Raw genomic sequence first — 19,707 nt, 5'->3', positions numbered from 1 at the left:
CAGCAGCAGTTACAGTCTGCATCATGTGTCCCTGGGATTTATCTGGGAATGAATCATCAAGTCCAGCAAGATTGAATCTCTCCTTAGATGCTGTCTCATTATCCTCACTTGAGTCAATGGCTGGCTGCATTAACTCAACATCATATTTTCAATGTTTATCCATGTTGTAGCATGCATCAGTATGTCTATCTATTTTATAAAATGCCAGATAATACCCCACTGCCTATAATACCATGTTTCATTTATCAGTTGATGTACCCTTGATTCCCTCCACCCCCAACTCATTTTTTACTTTTATGAGTAATGCTGTCATAACATTTGTATGTACATTTTTATGTAGACATGTGTTTCATTTATCTTGGGTAGATATCTAGGAGTAGAACTGCTGGTTTATGTGGAAACTTTGTAGCTGTATCATTTTACATTTCCACCAGCAATGTATGAAGGTTCCAGTTTCTCCACATCCTCTTCAATGCATGTTAATGTCTTTTTAGTTATAGTACTGAACCATTTAAGATCAAGAAACAAGTACATATAGAGACCTTATGACATCTTTCCTATGTTCGTGTGTTCTATACATGGCTTAGTGGTCATGTACCTATAAAACATTCACTAAACATTTGTTGAATGAATTAAAAAATAAAACTTTTTGTATGTTGCTTTAGGTTTTAGATTTTACAAAGTGCACCTTCCCCACACAGTGACCATCCACCAGTGAGACAGACCACACTGGACTTGGACTTGAGTCCAAGTGAGGATTTGTCATTTATTGAGTCTATGACTTTGGAGAAGTGCTGTCCTTGAGTCTCATCTTTCTCATTTTTGTCAAATAGGGATAATAATGCCTTCTTGAATATGGCATTGTTAGAGTTAAAAATGATGGAAGTTCCCCAGAAATGCACATGCTTGTGTTCTGTAACATATGTCACCATTATTCTGCTAGGCCCTGAGCACATGATTAAAGAAATCATAAAGCAGTCTTTTTCTCCCCATAACCCCCTTTCCCAATCTAAGAGGGCAGCAAAATGCTTACAGAGGTCCCCTGCACAGATCAACATGTGAGCTGCCAAAAGCCTATCCCCAATAATAGCATTCAGTCATCTTCTAAAATCATTGGAGCTCTTCTAATCTTCTGTTTCCTTTCCTTAGGTCTTGCAGCTCTACATACATAATCTGTGCTAAATCCTGCTGTTGCTGGAGGTCAAATGCTTGGGCACCCGTTGTGTTATCCAACCCAAGTTCCTGTGCTTGAGGTAAAGTGAGGCCAAACAAACCAAAATGTTGGAGTTTGAAGCAGAGAAAGGTTTATTGAAAAGATTAAGCAAAGAGTACAGGCAGCTCATGCTATAAAGACCAGAACTCTCTGATGGACTGAAGGGGATAATTTTAAAAGGCAAGGTAAAGGAGAAAGTCCAGTGTATGTGATCAACTGTTGCATTATTTTCTGATTGGTTGATGGTGAGGTAACAGGGTGGTGTCACAGGGTTTTACATCATCAGTCCTTAGGCTCTAGCTGGTATGGGGGCTTCCTGCTTGTGGCCATCATGCAGTTAACTTCTTCCATCTGGTGAGGTTTTTAGTATCTGCAGAATAACTCAGGAATGTAAATTTGATATTGTTATCTATTAATATGTCCTTCAGGGAGGAACTATAGATTCTGTGACTGTTGCATGGCTTATCTAGTGTTTAATTTTGTTTTTAAACTACACGTTCACATTCTTTCAGTCTTTTAAAAAAATAGTTTTATTTCTTTTTGGCTATGCTGGGTCTTTATTGCTGCACAGGCTTTTCTCTAATTGCAACAAGCAGAGGGCTCCTCTTGATTGCAGCTGAGCAGACTTCTCATTGCACTGGCTTCTCTTGCTGTGGAGCACGGGCTCTAGGGCATGCAGGTTTCAATAGCTGTGGCAGGTGGGTTCAATAGTTGCTGCTCCCCGATTCTAGAGCATAGGCTCAAGAGTTGTGGCCCCCAGGGTTAGTTACTTCAAGGCATATGGGATCTTCCCCGACCAGGGATCCAACCTGTGTCTTCTGCATTAGCAGGCAGATTCTTTACCACTGAGCCACCAGGGAAGCCCCAATCATCAATTTTTTTTGTTTGTTTCTTTTTTTTTAAATTTATTTTTATTAGTTGGAGGCTAATTACTTTACAATATTGTAGTGGGTTTTGACATACATTGACATGAATCAGCCATGGAGTTACATGTGTTCCCCATCCCGATCCCCGCTCCCGCCTCCCTCCCCACCCCATCCCTCTGGGTCTTCCCAGTGCACCAGCCCTGAGCACTTGTCTCATGCATCCAACACCCCAACCATCAATTCTTGAGCCACCTCTTGTAATTCAGAGGAGACCTGGGAGACTAAAGCTTTTCTACAAAAAAGAAGCAGGCAGAGGGCATGAGGTGGTATGCTCCATCCCAGGAAGGCCCCCCAGGGTCCTGCTCCATTAGAGTTGGAGAACTTCCCACAGCACCCTTGTTTGGTCCTGATGAGGGCAGGGTGCCCAGAAGGCGGGGTGCTATCTCCTTTGGCCAGCTCTCTCCTGGTCTCTCCACAGCTGACAGGCGTTTCTGAGCAGATGTGGCTGATAGAGTTGATACCTCCCTTCTCCACCTTCCGGTGGGTGCCTGGGCTCATAGCTCGCACTTCGGCAGAGTCTGCAGCCAGGTGCCTGAACGCGGGCGCCCTGGTGCAGGACTGTGAGCGCAGCACCGTCCTACCCGCCTCCATCAGCTGCGCCAGCATCCTCTCCGCGCACCTGCGTGTGGCTCCTGTCTGGCCACCCCTTCGTCCCGCTGTCCGCACCGCTCCCCACTCAGGGCTCCAGGCGGCGGTGGCAGAGGCGCCTAGAGGGTGGTCCTGAAGGCTGGGACCAGGCAAGAGATGGCGCACCAATTCCAGGGTCAGCTTGTTCCGGGGTACCGACTAGCAGACTGGCATTGTGGATGAGCCTCCAGCATCCCCGTCTGCGCCACCATGAGCAGTCCGAGCAACTCCCCTGCCAAAGCAGCGTCCGCGCCGGTCCGGAAGCCCACGCCGGAACCCTCGCCGGTCCCCGCGCCCTCGCCCGTGGCCGCCGGCAAGATGCACTTGGTGTACCCGGAGGTGAATCCCAACCCGCTGCTGCACTCGAACTTCTGCTCCCGCCTGTTTCTCTGGTGAGCGCCCCGTCTGAGCTGTGACCCGCCCGCCGCAGGCACCTTTCAGTAACCAAGGGGAGAGGCAGGGCGAGGGAGCATTTTCCGCGGGCGCCCAGGCAGCTGGTGGAGCCTCCCCACTCCGGCCGCGTGGTCCCCGCCTGCGCCTGGGCTTGAGGAGTGAGGAGTGAGGGGAAGTCCTGGGCGTAGGAGCGGGACCCAGAAACCTGGTATCCGGAGCGCAGGATCTCCCTGCCTGGCCTCTCGCTGCTCCAGCATCCTCCAGGGCCCTGGAGCCCGGGAGCGGGAGGCAGGGAGGTTAAAAACCCAGGTTGCCCAGGGGGAGTTGCCGCCCAAACGGAGAACGAACTGGATCCCCTAATTCCACCTTTAGCAGGCTTCCCCAGTACAGTTCAGGATTCCTAGTTCTAAACTAATTTGCACCCTTTTCCCCCCTAAGCAAGCAGTTTATGAACAGCTTCCTTTATTTAATTAGTGCCCTGCCGTTAGATGTCTTTGCCATCTTCCAGTGATGTCCCCACCATTTCTCATGTAACTTAGGTGACACCTGGGTTCCAGCTGCACTGGGCTCTGTCTGTCCCCTTGTCTATGACCATGTCTTTCTTTCCCTCCCTCTCTCTCTTCCTGTGTGGCTCACACTGCATGTCCTGGTACCTAGTTGTGACAAATTTCATGTATGTAAAAAAACTCTTAACTGTTTTTTGTTTAATGAATGGGGACCCTGTTCTTGAACATGTTTTGCTTTTGCCTGGGATATACAGCTTGGAGTAGAGTGTGCATTTGATCACAGCCCCTTTCCCTGTTGCAAATATTTCTGCTTTCACCTTTGAGTACCACTTGGGGGATAAGGTCACTGAAGGCTGTGGGGTCTTATCCGGATCTTTAGCCTTTGGACAAGAGGTGAAAGGTCTTGATGCAGGTGGTTCTACCCAGGAGTCATTTGGTCCTGAAACCACTCACGGGTCCCTGAGATGGGAGGAAACACACACAGATGAAAAATAGCACAGAGAGGTGTAAGAAAGTTTTCCCTCCGGTAACTGGGACTACTAACTAGCTTTGCCTGAACCTTTGGGTTTTACTTGCTCTTGGATGATAATTAGATTTTTTTGCTCCTAGACCCTAACCCATTCATATTTCCCATAAATTCGGACATTTCCTTTTTTAAGGGGAAGGTATAGGGGATCCTCATGGGATGGGAGCCCCTGTGCTTATCTTGATGGTAGTGTGTTCAGTGTGTGTAGCTACATCTCTTGGCCATTTGGCACCCCTTAAGAGAGGCCTAGAAGTAGGAGTGTAGGGGTGGTTACTGTAAATAATAACAAAATAGACATGTCTCCTTAACTTCTGCAGGGCAGGGGACTCTCTGGGCATGTTCTGTTTGTAGATTTGCAAAATTTTGTGTGTGTATGTGTGGAAATGGGAAAGTGAAGACTCCTCATTGATTTGGGTAGCCACCTATTTCCAGTTTTCCTGCTGGAGGGGAAAGACCTAGTACCTCTTACCTCACACCTGAAGGCACTGAAGCAGAGAAGCTGAGTAAATTGCCTACATCACACAGCTAGTAAGTGATGGAGTTGGATCTCAAACCATGCCATCTGTCTCCCAAACCTGTGTTATCCTGTATGTAACTGCTGTACTGAGCTGCTTTTATGGACACTTGTTCTTAAATGCAGGGAGAAGGCAATTCCAAACATGTCTTTGGTCTTGTTGGCAGGAGTTTTTCAAAGTTCTTAAAGTTCTTGCTGTTAGAGATGATGCATGTGAAACATTCTATAATCAAGCTTTAGGACAGCTGTTGTCAGAGTCTGGCTCTCAGGAGCTTGTTAGAAATGAAATTCCCCACTGCACTCCTTCTAGACCAGTTCTGTAAAGTTAGAAACTCTGGGGATGAGGTTAAACAAGCTCCAGGTGATTCTGATGAAGGTGGAGGCTGGCTTCTGCTTTAAGTCATTCCTCACATTGGCATTGTTACTTCACTATCAACTTTTATAAAGGGATTTAGACTTTGTGAAGTTGGTTGTTGACCATGATTGCCATCTTGTATGTAAAGTCTGAGGTGCCCTCATGATTTCCTTGTGTTCCCCACTTGCTGACCTGGGAAAGTGGAAATGAGTCCAGCCAGAAGATGCCACCTAGAGACAAGACCCAACTTGTAGAGAAAAACCTAGTTTTCATCTTCTCATTGGGTATTTGTTTTATTTTTTTTTTCCTCAAATTTCATCAGCTTTCTAAACTTGTAAGTGATGCCAGTAACTATCTTACTGATTTTATACAAATGGCCTCACTGGTGTTTTAGTGTTTTCACAACACAGTTTAGAGTTAGGGTCTAAGAGAAGTCGACATTATAGCTAATGGTGGTACTTGTGGATTTTTTAAAGTGATAAACATTTTTCTATTTCTGTAAGACATTTAAAGCTATAGAAGAAAGTAGGATTTATTTCTGTTACCATATAGATTTGCTGATATTTTGGTTGTTTCTTAATCTTCCCTCCAGAACTCTTTTTGTATACCTGTGCACATGCATGCATCTTTTCTATAAAACTAGTTTTGAATCTTGACTCCTTAATTTTCTGTGTTTAACATTTATTTATGACATTAAGTTATGTTCAGAGCATGATATTTAATTGTCATTTATGCAACCTTGTAGTTCAGTTTAATATAGCTTATTGCTAATTATGATATGCATATCCATGAAGATGTAGTGTGGTATATCTTTCCTTTTTCTATAGTCCTAGTAATAGGATGACTGGTGAAAGGTTGAATTGTTTTCCGCAATGTTCAGATCAATTTACTCTCTTCTATTTTTTTTTTTTTTTTTGCCACACTGCTCTTCATGTGGAATCTAAGTTTCTGACCAGTAATAGAATCCAGGCTCTTGGCTGTGAAAGCTCTGAGTCTTATATCTGGACCGCTAGGGAACTGCCCAGTTTGCCCTCACAGTAGCTCTTAGTGTGCCTATTTTATTGCCAACTTTGAGTACATGAATTATATTTTTCCAAGGTCTACAGTTTAAAAAAAATGTGAAACAATTTTAATTTGAATTTATTGATCTGTAGAGATGGAAGTTGTTTTTGGAAACATTTACATCTATTGACCATTTATTTGTGTTTCTTTGAATTGTCTATTAATAGATTTTTTTCTTTCTGAGGCATTTACATTTTGAAATAATTTTCAATAATGCTTGTAATATTTTTCCAGATTTTCATTTGTCCTTTACTTTAGAGCTATCGTTATTTATGTTGGTTTCTTCTGTTGCTTTTTAACCTTTTTTAAATTCCAGCATCATCTGCCTCTCTGTAAACATTTTATTTCAGCATTTTTGGTTCATTTCTAAGAATAAAGGCAGCTAAAATTTCTTTTAGTATTTGATAAAAGATAGTCCTCCTCCTTTTTTCTGAAACAGCTCATCTTCCCATCATGGTTTTTTGAATAATTCTTCTTTGTCCCCACTATTGGAAATAAGTTTTGTAGTTTATGAACTGTGTCCAGTCAGGGACTAGACTGCCCAGTCTGCTGAGACTCTCCCTGGTGATGTCCCCGCTGTCCTCACTGCAGCCTCTGGGGTGAGCTCTGCATTTCTCTCCCACCCTCAACCCAGAGGCCAGCAGGTTGGGTGTGAGAGCAGGACCTGTCCCCCAGAGATGAGGGTTGAGTAGGGTCTTGGACCAGATGCACTTGACCCTTCAGGGAGTGGTTAAATCCTTGTTCCCCTGACACTGGCCACGTTTCAGTCAGTGAACTGTCTCCTTGTAAAGGGAGTGTGGGTGTGGAAACTGCCACTGGTGCCAAGACAGACTGTCCAGAGACTCTTGTCAGAGAAGCTGATAACATGAGGGTGGATATGAACTGGCTGAGGGCTGAGACGGTTTAGGGAGGTTGGTCCTGTTAGGCTGTCAGTAACTATCAACCTTGAAAGCATAGAAATGTTTAATATCAAACCAGGATTCTTGGCACCGTTTTCAGAATACCACTTGTATGAATCTTGTTGCTCTTCATTAACAGTCAGAAATCCACATGTTGTTGATGGAGGCTGAGTGAGCTCTCCAGGGCTCTTTTTCTGCCCTTGACCTGTTCCCCTTTCCTAAGCATTTAGTTTGATGAGTTTTGGTAACTTTATACAATAACTACAGCCCCCAGCAAGATGTAGAACATCCCAAAGGTATATTCAAATTCACTACCATGTCTTTAAGGCAAAATAAAAAGCCTACCATATTCAAGTTTATCTCCTATAGTTTATTCTTGATCCTTTTGGTCTTTATAGTTCTGCATTTGGTCAGCCTGAGAGGTGTTAGCTAGTGTCCATTCAGATGTGTCAAGTGGATAATTTGCCTTTCTGAATTGTCCATGGGTCCCCTGATCATGTTGACCCCCTTTCCTCTGTTGCCTTGACTATCAGATATTTCTCCAGCAAAGATGGCTTTATTCAGGATCAGCAGATAATCGCGGTTCCATACCTGCAACCAGAGTGAGCCATGTACAAGTCCCCAAAGGGCAAGGGATGAAGAACACCTTTATAGAAGGGAAAAGGAAGTTGGGAAGACTGTAAAAAAAAAGCGTCCATGGCTTTTCATTGGCTGAGTCCTTGCCAGGAAGGAAGAGGACTCTTTCTTCTTCCCGTTGGACTCTGCTATTGTTGTAACCTCGTCTATCAAAGTTATCAGAGGCTTTCTACTGGGGACCACATGGGATTACTGGAGAGCACTGTCGGGGGTGACAGCTTCCATTTGTCTGGCAGGACCTTGTTCAGAACATCAGTGATCCTCTCAGAGGACCCCCTCAGCAGCTTTGGGAAGTGTTAGCTCCACATGTTCCCCCTGTTTGTCAGAGGCCAATACTGAGAGCTTACGTGGCTAGTTCAAGTTCTCACAACCAGAAAGCTGCGATCTAGACTTTAACACAGCAAGATTTCACACCTGAGGTGTATTGAGTAGAATTTTTTTCTCATTTAATTTTAAAAAATAGTAATAAAATGCACATAACATAAAATTTACCATCCGAATTATTTTTAAGCATTTGGTTCAGTGTTAAGTACATTCACATTATTGTGAAACCAGTTTCCAGAACTCTTTTCATCCTGCGTCAGTATGTCATTAAACACTAATTCCCTACTCCCCTTTCCCTTAGTCCCTGACAACCAGAGGGTCACTTTGTTTCTTTCTGAATTTGACTGTTCTCAGCACCTTTATGAAAGTGGAATCATACAGTGTTTGCCCTTTGTGACTGCAGTGTTTTACACCCCCACCATCAGTGTGCAAGGGTTCCAATTTCTCCATATCCTTGCCAAACATTCTTTTGTTGCTTGTCTTACCCCCTTCTCCCGTCCTCCTTCCTCTTCCCCACCTTGTCCCCCCTCCTTCCTTCCTTCACCTCCTCTTTCTACCTTGCCCTCCTCCTCCTCCTACTTCACCCCTCCTAATATGTGTGAAGTGGTGTCTCAATGTGATTTTGATTTGCATTTCCCTAAGGATTCAGGTGGCTCTAGTAAAGAACATGCCTGCCAATGCAGGAGACATAAGAGATATGGGTTCAATCCCTGGGGTTGGGAAGATCCCATGGAGAAGAGCATGGAAACCCACTCCAGTATTCTTGCCTGCAGAATCCCATGGGCAGAGGAGCCTGGTGGGCTACAGTCTATAGGGTCACACAGAGTCGGACACGACTGAAGCAACTTAGCACACACAAGGATTTGTGATGTTAAGTATCTTTCTCTGCAAGGAAACCTTTTTTTTTTTCAAGCTTTGTCTACTTTATTTCACTACATGAAGTTAAGCAATAAGGCAAAACAGCAACCTGTCATTCATAAAGACCAAGGAGTGCCTCTCATTCCCAAAAGAGACCAAGAAGGATATTTCTTACAAATGTGTATGACATTTAGCTCATTAAGCCTATAAACAGTCTGAACAAAAGAAAACTCTGGTGCACAAATCAAACTACAAATTCAAATTAACCATTAAGTTCCCCAAATTGTAGTTTCTATGCTAATGACATCGAATTGGTCTTTAGTGGCCCACACTGACTATAAAAATCTGCAAGCAGACTTTTAAAGAGGGTCTTTCAGAGTAAGTCCTGCTGCTAATTGTCTGAGTATTTCCTATAGGGAATAACTGTAGGATGAATGACCCAGGTGTTTCAAATCTGTTAAGTGGTTAAAACACAGAGACAAATGCTTTTGTTTTAGAAGGAAATTTAGAGCAACAGATATTAAGGGTCATGGTGATGCTCACCTGGATTGGAAAACTGGAGTAGAGGACAGTTGAGGCCCTAGGTCCTCAGTGCTTGGGTCCAATCTTCAGACTCCTGGACTGGAGTTCCTTAGAGGTGCCAAGTTACCAGGGTTAGTAAAATCTGAAATTCAGTCTCTCTTATTCCTTCTTTAATAGTTCATAGACATTCATTTACTTAAAAAATAATTCTTAAACGTCTCCTCTATATCCATATTGTACTAGAAATAATGCAATAAATAAATAAGAGAAACATGATCTCTGCTCATGGGTTATTATTATCTGGCTTTGGAAATTTCCTTACCCAGTAAAATAGTGTTAATCCTTGGGTTATTTCTGCATATTATTAACATGTAACTAATACATAATCAATTTGAATAGGGTTTGAAGGAATCCTCTATACAGTTACTGTTTTTCATTTTATGAAGTGAAGTGAAAGTTGCTTAGTCATGTCTAACTCTTTGCGATCCCATGGATTATATAGTCCATGGAATTCTCCAGGCCAGAATAACAGAGTGAGTAGCTCTTCCCTCCTCCAGGGGATCTTCCCAACCTAGGGATCACTTATTGCAGGGATGCTTTACCAGCTGAGCCACCAGGGAAGCCCATTTCATTTTATAGTTAATGAGTAATTTGCAGAAAGGTAATTTGAGGTTATATAGATACCACATTGCACATCAAACTTTCAACCACTCGGTTTAGCTTCCATTGATAATTTTCTAACTCCATTGTTCATTCTATGTTTATTTGCATTCTTGAATGCAAGAGCTTTCCCTTCTCTCATGTTTATGTAGCAGTATGGATTCATGGATCCTTTTGTTATTTAATGGATTGTGATTCATTGCCATTTATTTTGATGCCTAAAGAATCCCAGATTTGTTTAGCAAGAGCCATTCAAGCTGGCTTCTCTGTCCTTCCTACACATCTTCATGATTTCTTGAGTGCTTCCTTATTTTATGGTGCAAGTTGTCCCAGGTCCATCTTCTACTTTCTCTGCCTGTTAGTCTCAGCCTGTAGATAGTGATGCAGCTGGTGGGAATGCCTGGGGCTCTGCTTATCTTGGCCTGTACTAGTTACAGCAGCCCCCACAGGCCTTTGCCTTCCAGAGCCAGTGTTGTGGTTGGACTGGCCCTTGCGGTTCTTAGGATTGTGAGACACATCTCAGCAACAACCATCAGGGAACTTTCAAATGCCAAGGTGAATCACTCACATGACCTGAAGAGTACAAGGCATGCCTGGAGCTACATAATGAGGTCCTAGGTAGAGAGAGAGAAAGAGACTGTGAAAACTAGTGAGTGAAAGAACTTGGACCTGGTATTCTGCTTTTTGGGGATTGAGGGTGGGGTGCGCTTGAGTTTAGCAACTTCACTGTTTATTGGTGAATTTAAAAAATAAGAGCGGGAATTAAAGTGCGGGAAGGGAGAAGCAAGCAGTCAGTGAGACGGTCTGTTATCAGGTCAACCAGAACTTTTTGAAAAAGGGAACTTTATGGGTGGGGCGGTCTGGCTCTTTATCTAGTTGTATAACTGACTCATGTTCATTGGAGATGGATAGTTTTGAGGTGTATGTCTCCAAACTTAACGTCAGGCATTTATATTACAATTAAAAAAGGTGATTATCAGGTGCTAAAACACACTGCCCCAACCTTGGAGCCAGTCATTTCTTCAAGGAACCTTGGTTCCTTTTAGAAAAGAAAGATATTAATAAGTCAGGATCTGGGTGGAGCAGGCCAAAGGGACAGACTTCCCTAAAATAAGTAAGTCATGGGAGTGTAATGTCTCGTATAGTGACCACAGTTATAATGCTTTATTGCATATTTGAAAGCTGCTGAGAATTGACATTAAAAGTTCTCGCCACAAGAAAAAAATAATTGTGTATGTTAAAAAAAAATAACTCCGAGATCTGAGTCTGGAGTGTTCTTTGTTACTGTATCATTGCTTCCATGGTCTTTCAGGATATAGAGCTAGACAGTATGTGTGTGTAAATACATATCCAATTTTTTTCTTCCATATTTCTATGTATTTACAGTGTAGACTATTTTTTTTTTACAAAGCCAGTGAATGTAGGATTCTAATTAGAGTTATATAATTTGAATATATACCTCTCCTTTTCTCTTAATTTTTAACAGGTGGCTTAATCCCTTTTTCCTGTTTGGTCACAAATGGAGATTGAAAGAAAATGAAATACACTCAGTGCTTCCAAAAGATTGCTCCCAGCATGTTGGAGAAGAGCTGCAAGGGTGAGCACAGACAGGAGGGAGAAGGGTAGGAAGAGTGAGGATTTCCACATGGGGCTAAAGGTGTGAGGGGGCTTTGCCTTCCTCTGGGTTCTTCTGAGCCTCCTCCCCTGACGCTGCATGCTCACCCCTTCAAGCTGACCCCGGGCTTAGCCCACTTTGGAGGCTGGGGGAGCCTGTGTTCCCTGTGCATCTGTGGACGTGGAGGGAGCCTGCAGCCATGGCCCTGGAGGCCAAGCTCTGTCCCTGGAGGTGGGGTCCCTGGAGGACAGTGTCTGCCCTCCTGAGCTGCTCATGACCTGTGAATCCAGCAAAGCCTCAAGGCCTGTTTTTCTGGTGCTTCAGTCTACACCACTCATCCTTCAGGAGCCCTGTGAGCAGTTAGCCAATATCTGTGGGGCAGCCACAGAGCGCCCTGTAGTGAAGGCTTATCTTCCACTCTGCCCCTCCCCCATTTTCCCTATGGCAGGACTGTTCTTTACTGTGATTTTTCTCATCGCAGGTACTGGGAGCAAGAAGTTGAGAGAGCTGAGGAAAATGGACAGAAGCCTTCTTTAAAGAAAGCAATCATAAAGTGTTACTGGAAATCCTATTTGTTATCTGCCATTTTTGTATTTTCTGAGGTAAAAGCTTTTACATACAGTGCATTGCTTTCATTGTACGTGGGCCAGTACTGAAATGGATGTGACTGGTGAGAGAGACCAGTGGTTTAACATCCTGTAGCCTAGTGATTGTATTTATCTTCAGCATAAACAGGTGTTTATCTAGGGAATTGGTCCTCTGGAGATTACCATTTGTCTTTTAACCAATTAACACATAGTGTCATGGGAGGAAGGACAGAAAAGCAAAGACATTTTAGACCATGTTAGGACATCGTTGGTGCTCAGTAAATGATATAAATGCTAAAATTAATCCTTGATCAAAAGAATATCCTAAAACCTCAAGGAATATGTGGTTTGGAGGAAGTAAACTTGGGGCAAAGCCCTAGTAACATAAGACATTTTACAGGTGCTCAGTTCAGTGCAGTTGCTCAGGCATGTCTAACTCTTTGAGACTGCAACATGTCAGGCTTCCCTGTCCGTCAGCAACTCCTGGAGCTTTCTCAAACTCATGTCCATCGAGTAGGTGATGCCATCCAACCATCTCACCTTCTGTCATCCCCTTCTCCTTCTACCTTCAATCTTTCCCAGCATCATGGTCTTTTCAGTTCATCTAATCAGGTGGCCAAAGTATTGGAGCTTCAGCTTCAGTCCTTCCAGTGAATATTCAGGATTGAGTCCTTTAGGATTGACTTCTTGTCTCCTTGCAGTCCAAGGGACTCTCAAGAGTTTTCTTCAACACCACAGTTCAAAAGTATCAATTATTTGGTGATCAGCCTTTTTTATGGTCCATCTCTCACATCCATACATAACTACTGGAAAAACCATAGCTTTGACTAGTCAAATGTTTGTCAGCAATGTCTCTGTTTTTTAATATGCTATTTAGGTGGTTTGTAGTTTTTCTTTCAAAGAGCAAGTGTCTTAATTTCATGGCTGCAGTCACCATCTGCAGTGATTTTGGAGCCCCAGAAAATAAAGTCTCTCACTGTTTCTATTGTTCCCCCATCTATTTGACATGAAGTGATGGGACCAGATGCAGTGATTTTCATTTCTTGAATGTTGAGTTTTGAGCCAGCTTTTTCACTCTCCTCTTTCATTTTCATTAAGAGGTTCTTCAGTTCCTCTTCATTTTCTGCCATAAGGGTGGTGTCATCTGGATATCTGAGGTTATTGATATTTCTCCTGGCAATCTTGAGTCCAGCTTGTGCTTCATCCAGCTGGGCATTTTGCATGATGTATTCTGCATATAAATTAAATCAGCAGGATGACAATATACAGCCTTGACGTAACTCCTTTACCAATTTGGAACCACTTTGTTGTTCCATGTCTGGTTCTAATGATTGTTTCCTGACCTACATATTGATTTCTCAGAAGGCAGATAAGGTGGTCTGGTGTAGTCCCATGTCTTTAAGAATTTTCCACAAGTTTCTGTAATTCACACAGTCAAAGCCTTTGGCTTAGTCAATAAGGCAGAAGTAGATGTTTTTCTGGAATTCTCTTGCTTTTTCTACTATCTGACAGATGTTGGCAATTTGATCTCTGGTTCCTCTGCCTTTTCTAAGTCCAGCTTGAACTTCTGGAAATTCTCCGTTCACATACTGTTGAAGCCACAGTTGGAGAATTTTGAGCATTACTTTGCTAGTGTGCAAGATGAATGCAGTTGTGTGGTAGTTTGAACATTCTTTGGCATTGCCTTTTTTGGGATTGGAATGAAAGCTGACCTTTTCCAGTCCCATGGCCCCTGCTGAGTTTTCAAAATTTGCTGGCACATTGAGTGCAACACTTTCACAGAATCATCACTTAGGACTTGGAATAGCTCAACTGGAATTCCATCACTTTCACTAGCTTTGTTCATGGTGATGCTTCCTAAGGCTCACTTTACTTTGAACTCCAGGATGTCTGGCTATAGGTGAGTGATCACACCATCATGACTATTTGGCTCACGAAGATCTTTTTTGTATAGTTCTTCTGTGTATTCTTTCCACCTCTTCTTAATATCTTCTGCTTCTCTTAGGTCCATATGGTTTCTGTACTTTGTTGTGCCCATCTTTGCATGAAATAGTCCCTTGGTATCTCTAATTTTGTTGAAGAAATCTTTAGTCTTTGCCATTCTGTTGTTTTCCTCTATTTCTTTGCATTGATCAATAAGGAAGGCTTTCTTATCTCTCCTTGCTATTCTTTGGAACTCTGCATTCAAATGGGAATATCTTTCCTTTTCTCCTTTGCTTTTCGCTTCTCTTCTTTTCACAGCTATTTGTAAGGCCTCTTCAGACAACCATTTTGCCTTTTTGCATTTCTTTTTCTTGGGGACGGTCTTGATCCCAGCCTCCTGTACAATGTCATGAACCTCTGTCCATATTTCTTCAGGCACTTTGTATATCAGATCTAATCCCCTGAATCTATTTGTTACTTCTACTGTATAATCCTAAGGGATTTGATTTAGGTTGTACCTGAAGGGTCTAGTGGTTTTCCCATCTTACTTCAATTTAAGTCTGAATTTTTGAAATAAGGAGTTCATTATAGGTACTCAGCAAGTAATAATTAACTTGACCAGGTCACATGTGATAAGTGATTTCTTAAGATGGGATCATCGCCTCTCCCCTTCCAGGGAACAGAACCCAGGACCCTGCATCTGGGCTGAAGCTGCCTAGAACTCCCGAGAACACATCCTTTCCTGGGCTTCCCCCTTCCCCAAGTGTTGGCACTGTGAGCCAAAACCCCCATGTGGAGGAGCTCCAGCTTCACCATGAATTCATTCACCCTCCATTCTAGTTTCTGTCCTGGCTGTGGGGGTGATTTTCTGAATGAAGGGCGAGTCTTGGTAGCTGGGATTGGCAGAGGGTGGAGAAGGGGGTGTGCAGGGAAAACCAGAGTAGAAAGCCATGAGGTCAGTGACCTCCGTGACCCTGAAGATCCTGGGTCAAGACCCCCCAGAGGACAGTCCACCTGGGGACACAGTGCCGGCAGCCCCCTGTTCTGGCTGACCTGCTGGAGGTCTGCTGCAGACCCCCTGGGTGGCTCGTGCTCTCCGTGGTCCCTTAGCGCTGCCTTAGGGACACGGGCGGGCTGTGAGTGTGTGAGGGCAGGAGGGATGGAAGATGCAGTTGCTGAGAGAGGGGTATTTTAGGTGGAAAATGTGGTGAGTTGTCATCAGTCCATTGTATTGGGGGTGAGGTGATGGCCCCCGTGGTCTACAGGTGGAAGGTGTGGCTCTTATTTAAAGGTTGTGTTCTTCTGAAGGGCATGCAGGCAGCTGGGTAGGTGAAGTCTACCCCACACAACTGGAGAAACCAGAGAATCTGTCAATTCACTGGTGACTGGATGGTCCTGGCAGGTTGAATTCTCATTAATGACGTGGGTGGATTAGCCATTGTGCCAGAGGCTGGGGAAAGGTATACGGGGGAGAGTGCTACCTTTAAGAGGGCTCTGACCACCCAGATATTGCAGTGCCTTGCAGCAGGGTGAAGTGTTGATTTCACAGTTTTCCAGCCCCAGTCATCCTTCCTGCTGGGGATCCAGGAAGGCCAGGCCTGGGGCTGCATAAGCTGCAACTGGTAGAGCCCTGGCCCCTCTTTCAGGAGGCTGGTTGTTGGGTGGTCATGGCAGAGAAGTGGGGAGTAGAGGACCTGGCAGTTGCAGGGCTCATCCTCTGTAGTACTAGAAGTACTAGTGGCAGTAACAGAGGATCATACTCAGTAGCAGTGGTGGTGGCAGGGGCAGCAGTACTATTAATAGTGTAGTAGTACAATAGTAAGTACTCCAAAAATATTATGTATCAAAAATGCTGTAAGCACTTTGCATGTCATATCACCAAATCCTCTGGCTAATTCAATTAAGTCATAGATATTATGTTACTTCCATTTTAGAAGAGAGGACGCTGTGTTCAAATAGTTACATAGTGTGTCTGTGGTCATATGAAGAATCAAGGACAGACTGAGGTTCCCTCTCAGACACTCTGACTTATGAACCTGATCATCTCAATGACTGAAAGTTTGTCCATGATCAGGAAGGCTCGTCTTGAGAGCTTTGTCTTCATGATCTCAGACACATGTGTCCTGAACTTGGCCTAAGGATAAGAAATGGGATACTAAGAACTCCTTGGAACAGGATGTCAGATTAGGGATCATAAATGAGGGTGTCCAGGTTGGACCACCATCCCCCCCCAATACTGGAAGTGACTAGGACTTTGACACTAGCAGCAGTGTCATGTTGAGTTCAGATGGGCCAGGAGCCCTTTAGGAAGCCACCTTGCACTCATTACTATTCCCAGTGGATGAGTTTTATGGCTGCCCTGGTGAGCTAACTATAAATCCATCCATACTCTTAAGACATTGCTCCAGATGGGCTCCCTGACACGGACCAGTGAGAAGATTTTGGGTCTTGGATGGTGACTATGTTGGGACTGATGATCTGGGCAGAGGCTGAGTCCTCTATGTTGTTACTAAGTGCTCCTGGTTGCTTGCTGAGACCCAGTATGTCTGTGATTCTGGAGGTGCATTTGCTGAGTGAGAATGAGAACCCCAGGTCAGTTACTAGGGTGTGTTTCCAAATACACTTCCCCACACACAGGGTGTACCCCAGACCTAGGTCTCAGGGTGAGAGTTGGGTAGGGCCAGACAGTCCCTGGGGGGACAGCAGATAAATCAGCTGTGAAGTGCCAGGACTGGACTGTCTCCCAGGAGGGAGCTTGCTTGTTCATGCTGTTCAAGCCAATGTCTTGGTGGTTTACAGTGTAAAACTAGGCAGTGGCTTTGATTCCCCAGGTAAGGATGCTGACTGGCATATGAAACTCCTTCTAACTTTGTGGTATTAGGGTTATAACTGGCAGAACTTTTCATTCTAATGCAGTGACATTCCAGAAGTTGAGGGCCATTAAAACTCAAGGAGAAGTGAACCTTGATTTTTTTTTTTTTCCTGTCCACCAAAAGAAGCCTGAAATACAACACAAATACTCCTGTTTGCCTAATCTTGGCTGTTGACAATCTACTGTTCAGAGAAGTTACAAGAAATGATTTCTCATGACAAAGCTAGTAATGATTTAACTTTTTTTTTTTTTTTTTACATTTTAAAGATCTTTTTCAGGTGCTGTTTTGAATTTGGGATGATTAAAGCTAGTTACTAAGTTGGATGGAATGAATGTTAGTTAAGTAACTGATTTTATGAAGCAATGTCTCATTTTGTGATCTTCTGTCTGTGCTGCTTGTTGGTCATTATATTTGAGATGGTAGAAGATCTAAACTCAGCACAGGGTTCTCTAAAATGCAAATGTGCTGCCTGCTAAGTCACTTTAGTTGTGTCTGACTCTTTGAGACCCTATGGACCTTAGCCCACCAGGCTACTCTGGCCATGGGATTCTCCAGGCAAGAATACCAGAGTGGGTTGCCATGCCCTCTTCCAGGGGATCTTCCTGACCCAGGAATTGAACTAGCAACTCTTACATCTCCTGCATTGGCAGGCGAGTTCTTTGTCACTGGGTCCTCCTGGGAAGCTCTAAAATGCAATTACGTTTTCTTTATGACCTCCAGCCCTCTTTTAATTCCTCTGGTACACAGAACACCTTGTAGATCATCCATGATTCCCAAGCCATGTGCTGTGACCACCCACAGCGCAGGCACTCCTGGCAGCACCAGAAGGAAGAGGCAGGCAATGTCAGTCCAAGGTGAAACTTTTGGGGTTAGGATTTTGAAGTATAAAAATCTCTGTCCTCTGAGAGAATGAATTATGATGTTCAGAAAAAAAAATGGCAGGATGATGTTGATGTGGAGCTCTTGAAAAACCAACAATAATTAAAATGGAACAGCCAACAAGTATCCAGCATGCCTAGCCTCTGCATTTACCTCCATAGGGACCCACAGACCTCCCCAGGTCATCAGGGCCTCCCTCTTAGAGCTAAGTCTTCCATCTGCTGGTGTATAAGTGGGGTGACCTCAAAGAGCCAGTGTGAGTTTGCCCAGTCCCTTCCCCTGAGAGGTGAGGAGTGGTGGGGGTTATGTCCTATTCTCCTGACTGTTAGAAATGGCCCAGCTTTGTCTCCTGTACATGAGCCACCTTGGCTTTCTGCATTAAAAAAAAAAAAAAAAAAAAGTATTGCTTAAAAGGAAAATCTCTTTTGAAAGTCAAGTTCTTGAAAGATTTCCAAACTTTTGGCATTTTGTCTTTTGAGAAGTCTGTGGAAGAAATGATGTTGAGGGTGGAGGTGTTTACTTTTGGTGACTTGGATTCATGTTGAGTGCTTGGTTTTCCTTAATAGGGGAGAAGGGAACATTTAGGGGGCTGACTAGAGGGAGGAGGTAGATGTGGGATGGAGTGGCTGTTTGGCAGGATGAGCAAGTGTTTCTTTAGTTTTGGGAAAGAAAATTACTCTCCCTAAGTCTCACTCAGGAGTTAAGCCTCAGTGCCTCCCAACTCACTGGTTTAAGACTTGACTTTTGCCTTGGGAAAGAGATGATTTGTAATATTTCTTCCAAAGCAGCTCCTGCAGTGTTTGTTAGATGGATGACTATGGATGACATCTTTTCTTTTTTTTTTTAAGCTTGGCTTCTGCCATGTTTAATTTTTGACTCCAAGGAACATCCCACCTCCTAGAGGGTAGAGACATATTAACACAGTGTTCCCTGGGGCTGAGAGCCTGGGAACCTCCCCAGCCTGGTTTCCTTGTGATGCTCCAACTGAAGCTGGGCTCCATTCTCTTAATCTCCGGGCATGTACAATTTAGGGTGAAAAAGATGGGGTGTGTCTGTGCCAATGTCTTGGGCTTCCCATATAGCTCAGTTGGTAAAGAATCCACCTGCAATGCAGGAGACCCTGAGTTGATTCCTGGATCGGGACGATCCTCTGGAGAAGGGATAGGCTACCCACTCCAGTATTCTTGGGCTTCCCTTGTGGCTCAGCTGGTTAAGAATCTGCCTGCAATGTGGAAGACCTGGGTTCAATCCCTAGGTTGGGAAGATCCCATGGAGAAGGGAAAGGCTACCTGCTCCAGTATTCTGGCCTGGAGAATTCCATGGACTGTATGGTCCATGGATGAGGTCACAAAGAGTTGGATACGACTGAGCAACTTTCACAAGAAAGATCTTGTGCCAATGTCTCAGTTCAAAAAGGCTCTTAAAGCAGAAGGTGATGGCAAGAGCCCACTTCCTGTACATAAACCATCTTGATTTTCTATTGGGCTGGGATGATGAGAGAACGGGGACAAGGGCCGGCTGTGAGCAGGGCTTGTTCATAGGGAAACAAATTTCTTACCCTTCTCTGCCACCTTTTTCTTTATTCATCTTAGGCAAAGAGTCACTTGGCACCTTGCCAAATGCATTCTAAAGCACTAATTGTGATATTTATTGAGTATCTACAGTGTACTAAGCACAGTGTGCTAAGACTTTATTGTCTTTGAACATAAAATTCTTGCCTAAGGTTAAAACTGCTTGTCTTATAGAAGATAGTGGATTTGTATATTTTTCTTTTAGATGAGCCATGGATGTAGCATTTTGTTAAAATGC

The 19,707-nt window shown here is 43.8% G+C and overlaps 1 protein-coding gene across 1 annotated transcript in view; it reads left to right on the top strand.

Annotated features, from left to right (window-relative positions):
- The first annotated feature begins 3,084 nt into the window (after window positions 1–3,084).
- LOC122686753 (ATP-binding cassette sub-family C member 4-like) overlaps window positions 3,085–19,707 on the top strand; it is a 119,530-nt gene continuing 102,907 nt past the window's right edge. The window contains 3 exon segments of the mRNA XM_043891995.1: window positions 3,085–3,158; window positions 11,508–11,618; window positions 12,118–12,238. Coding sequence (XP_043747930.1) covers window positions 3,085–3,158; window positions 11,508–11,618; window positions 12,118–12,238 — 306 coding nt within the window.

The sequence above is a fragment of the Cervus elaphus genome, chromosome 30 (genome assembly GCF_910594005.1).
Source record: "Cervus elaphus chromosome 30, mCerEla1.1, whole genome shotgun sequence".
In the NCBI taxonomy this organism is placed as follows: domain Eukaryota; kingdom Metazoa; phylum Chordata; class Mammalia; order Artiodactyla; family Cervidae; genus Cervus; species Cervus elaphus.
Note: the sequence above shows the minus strand (reverse complement) of the source record. Positions and strands in the feature narration are given on the sequence as shown.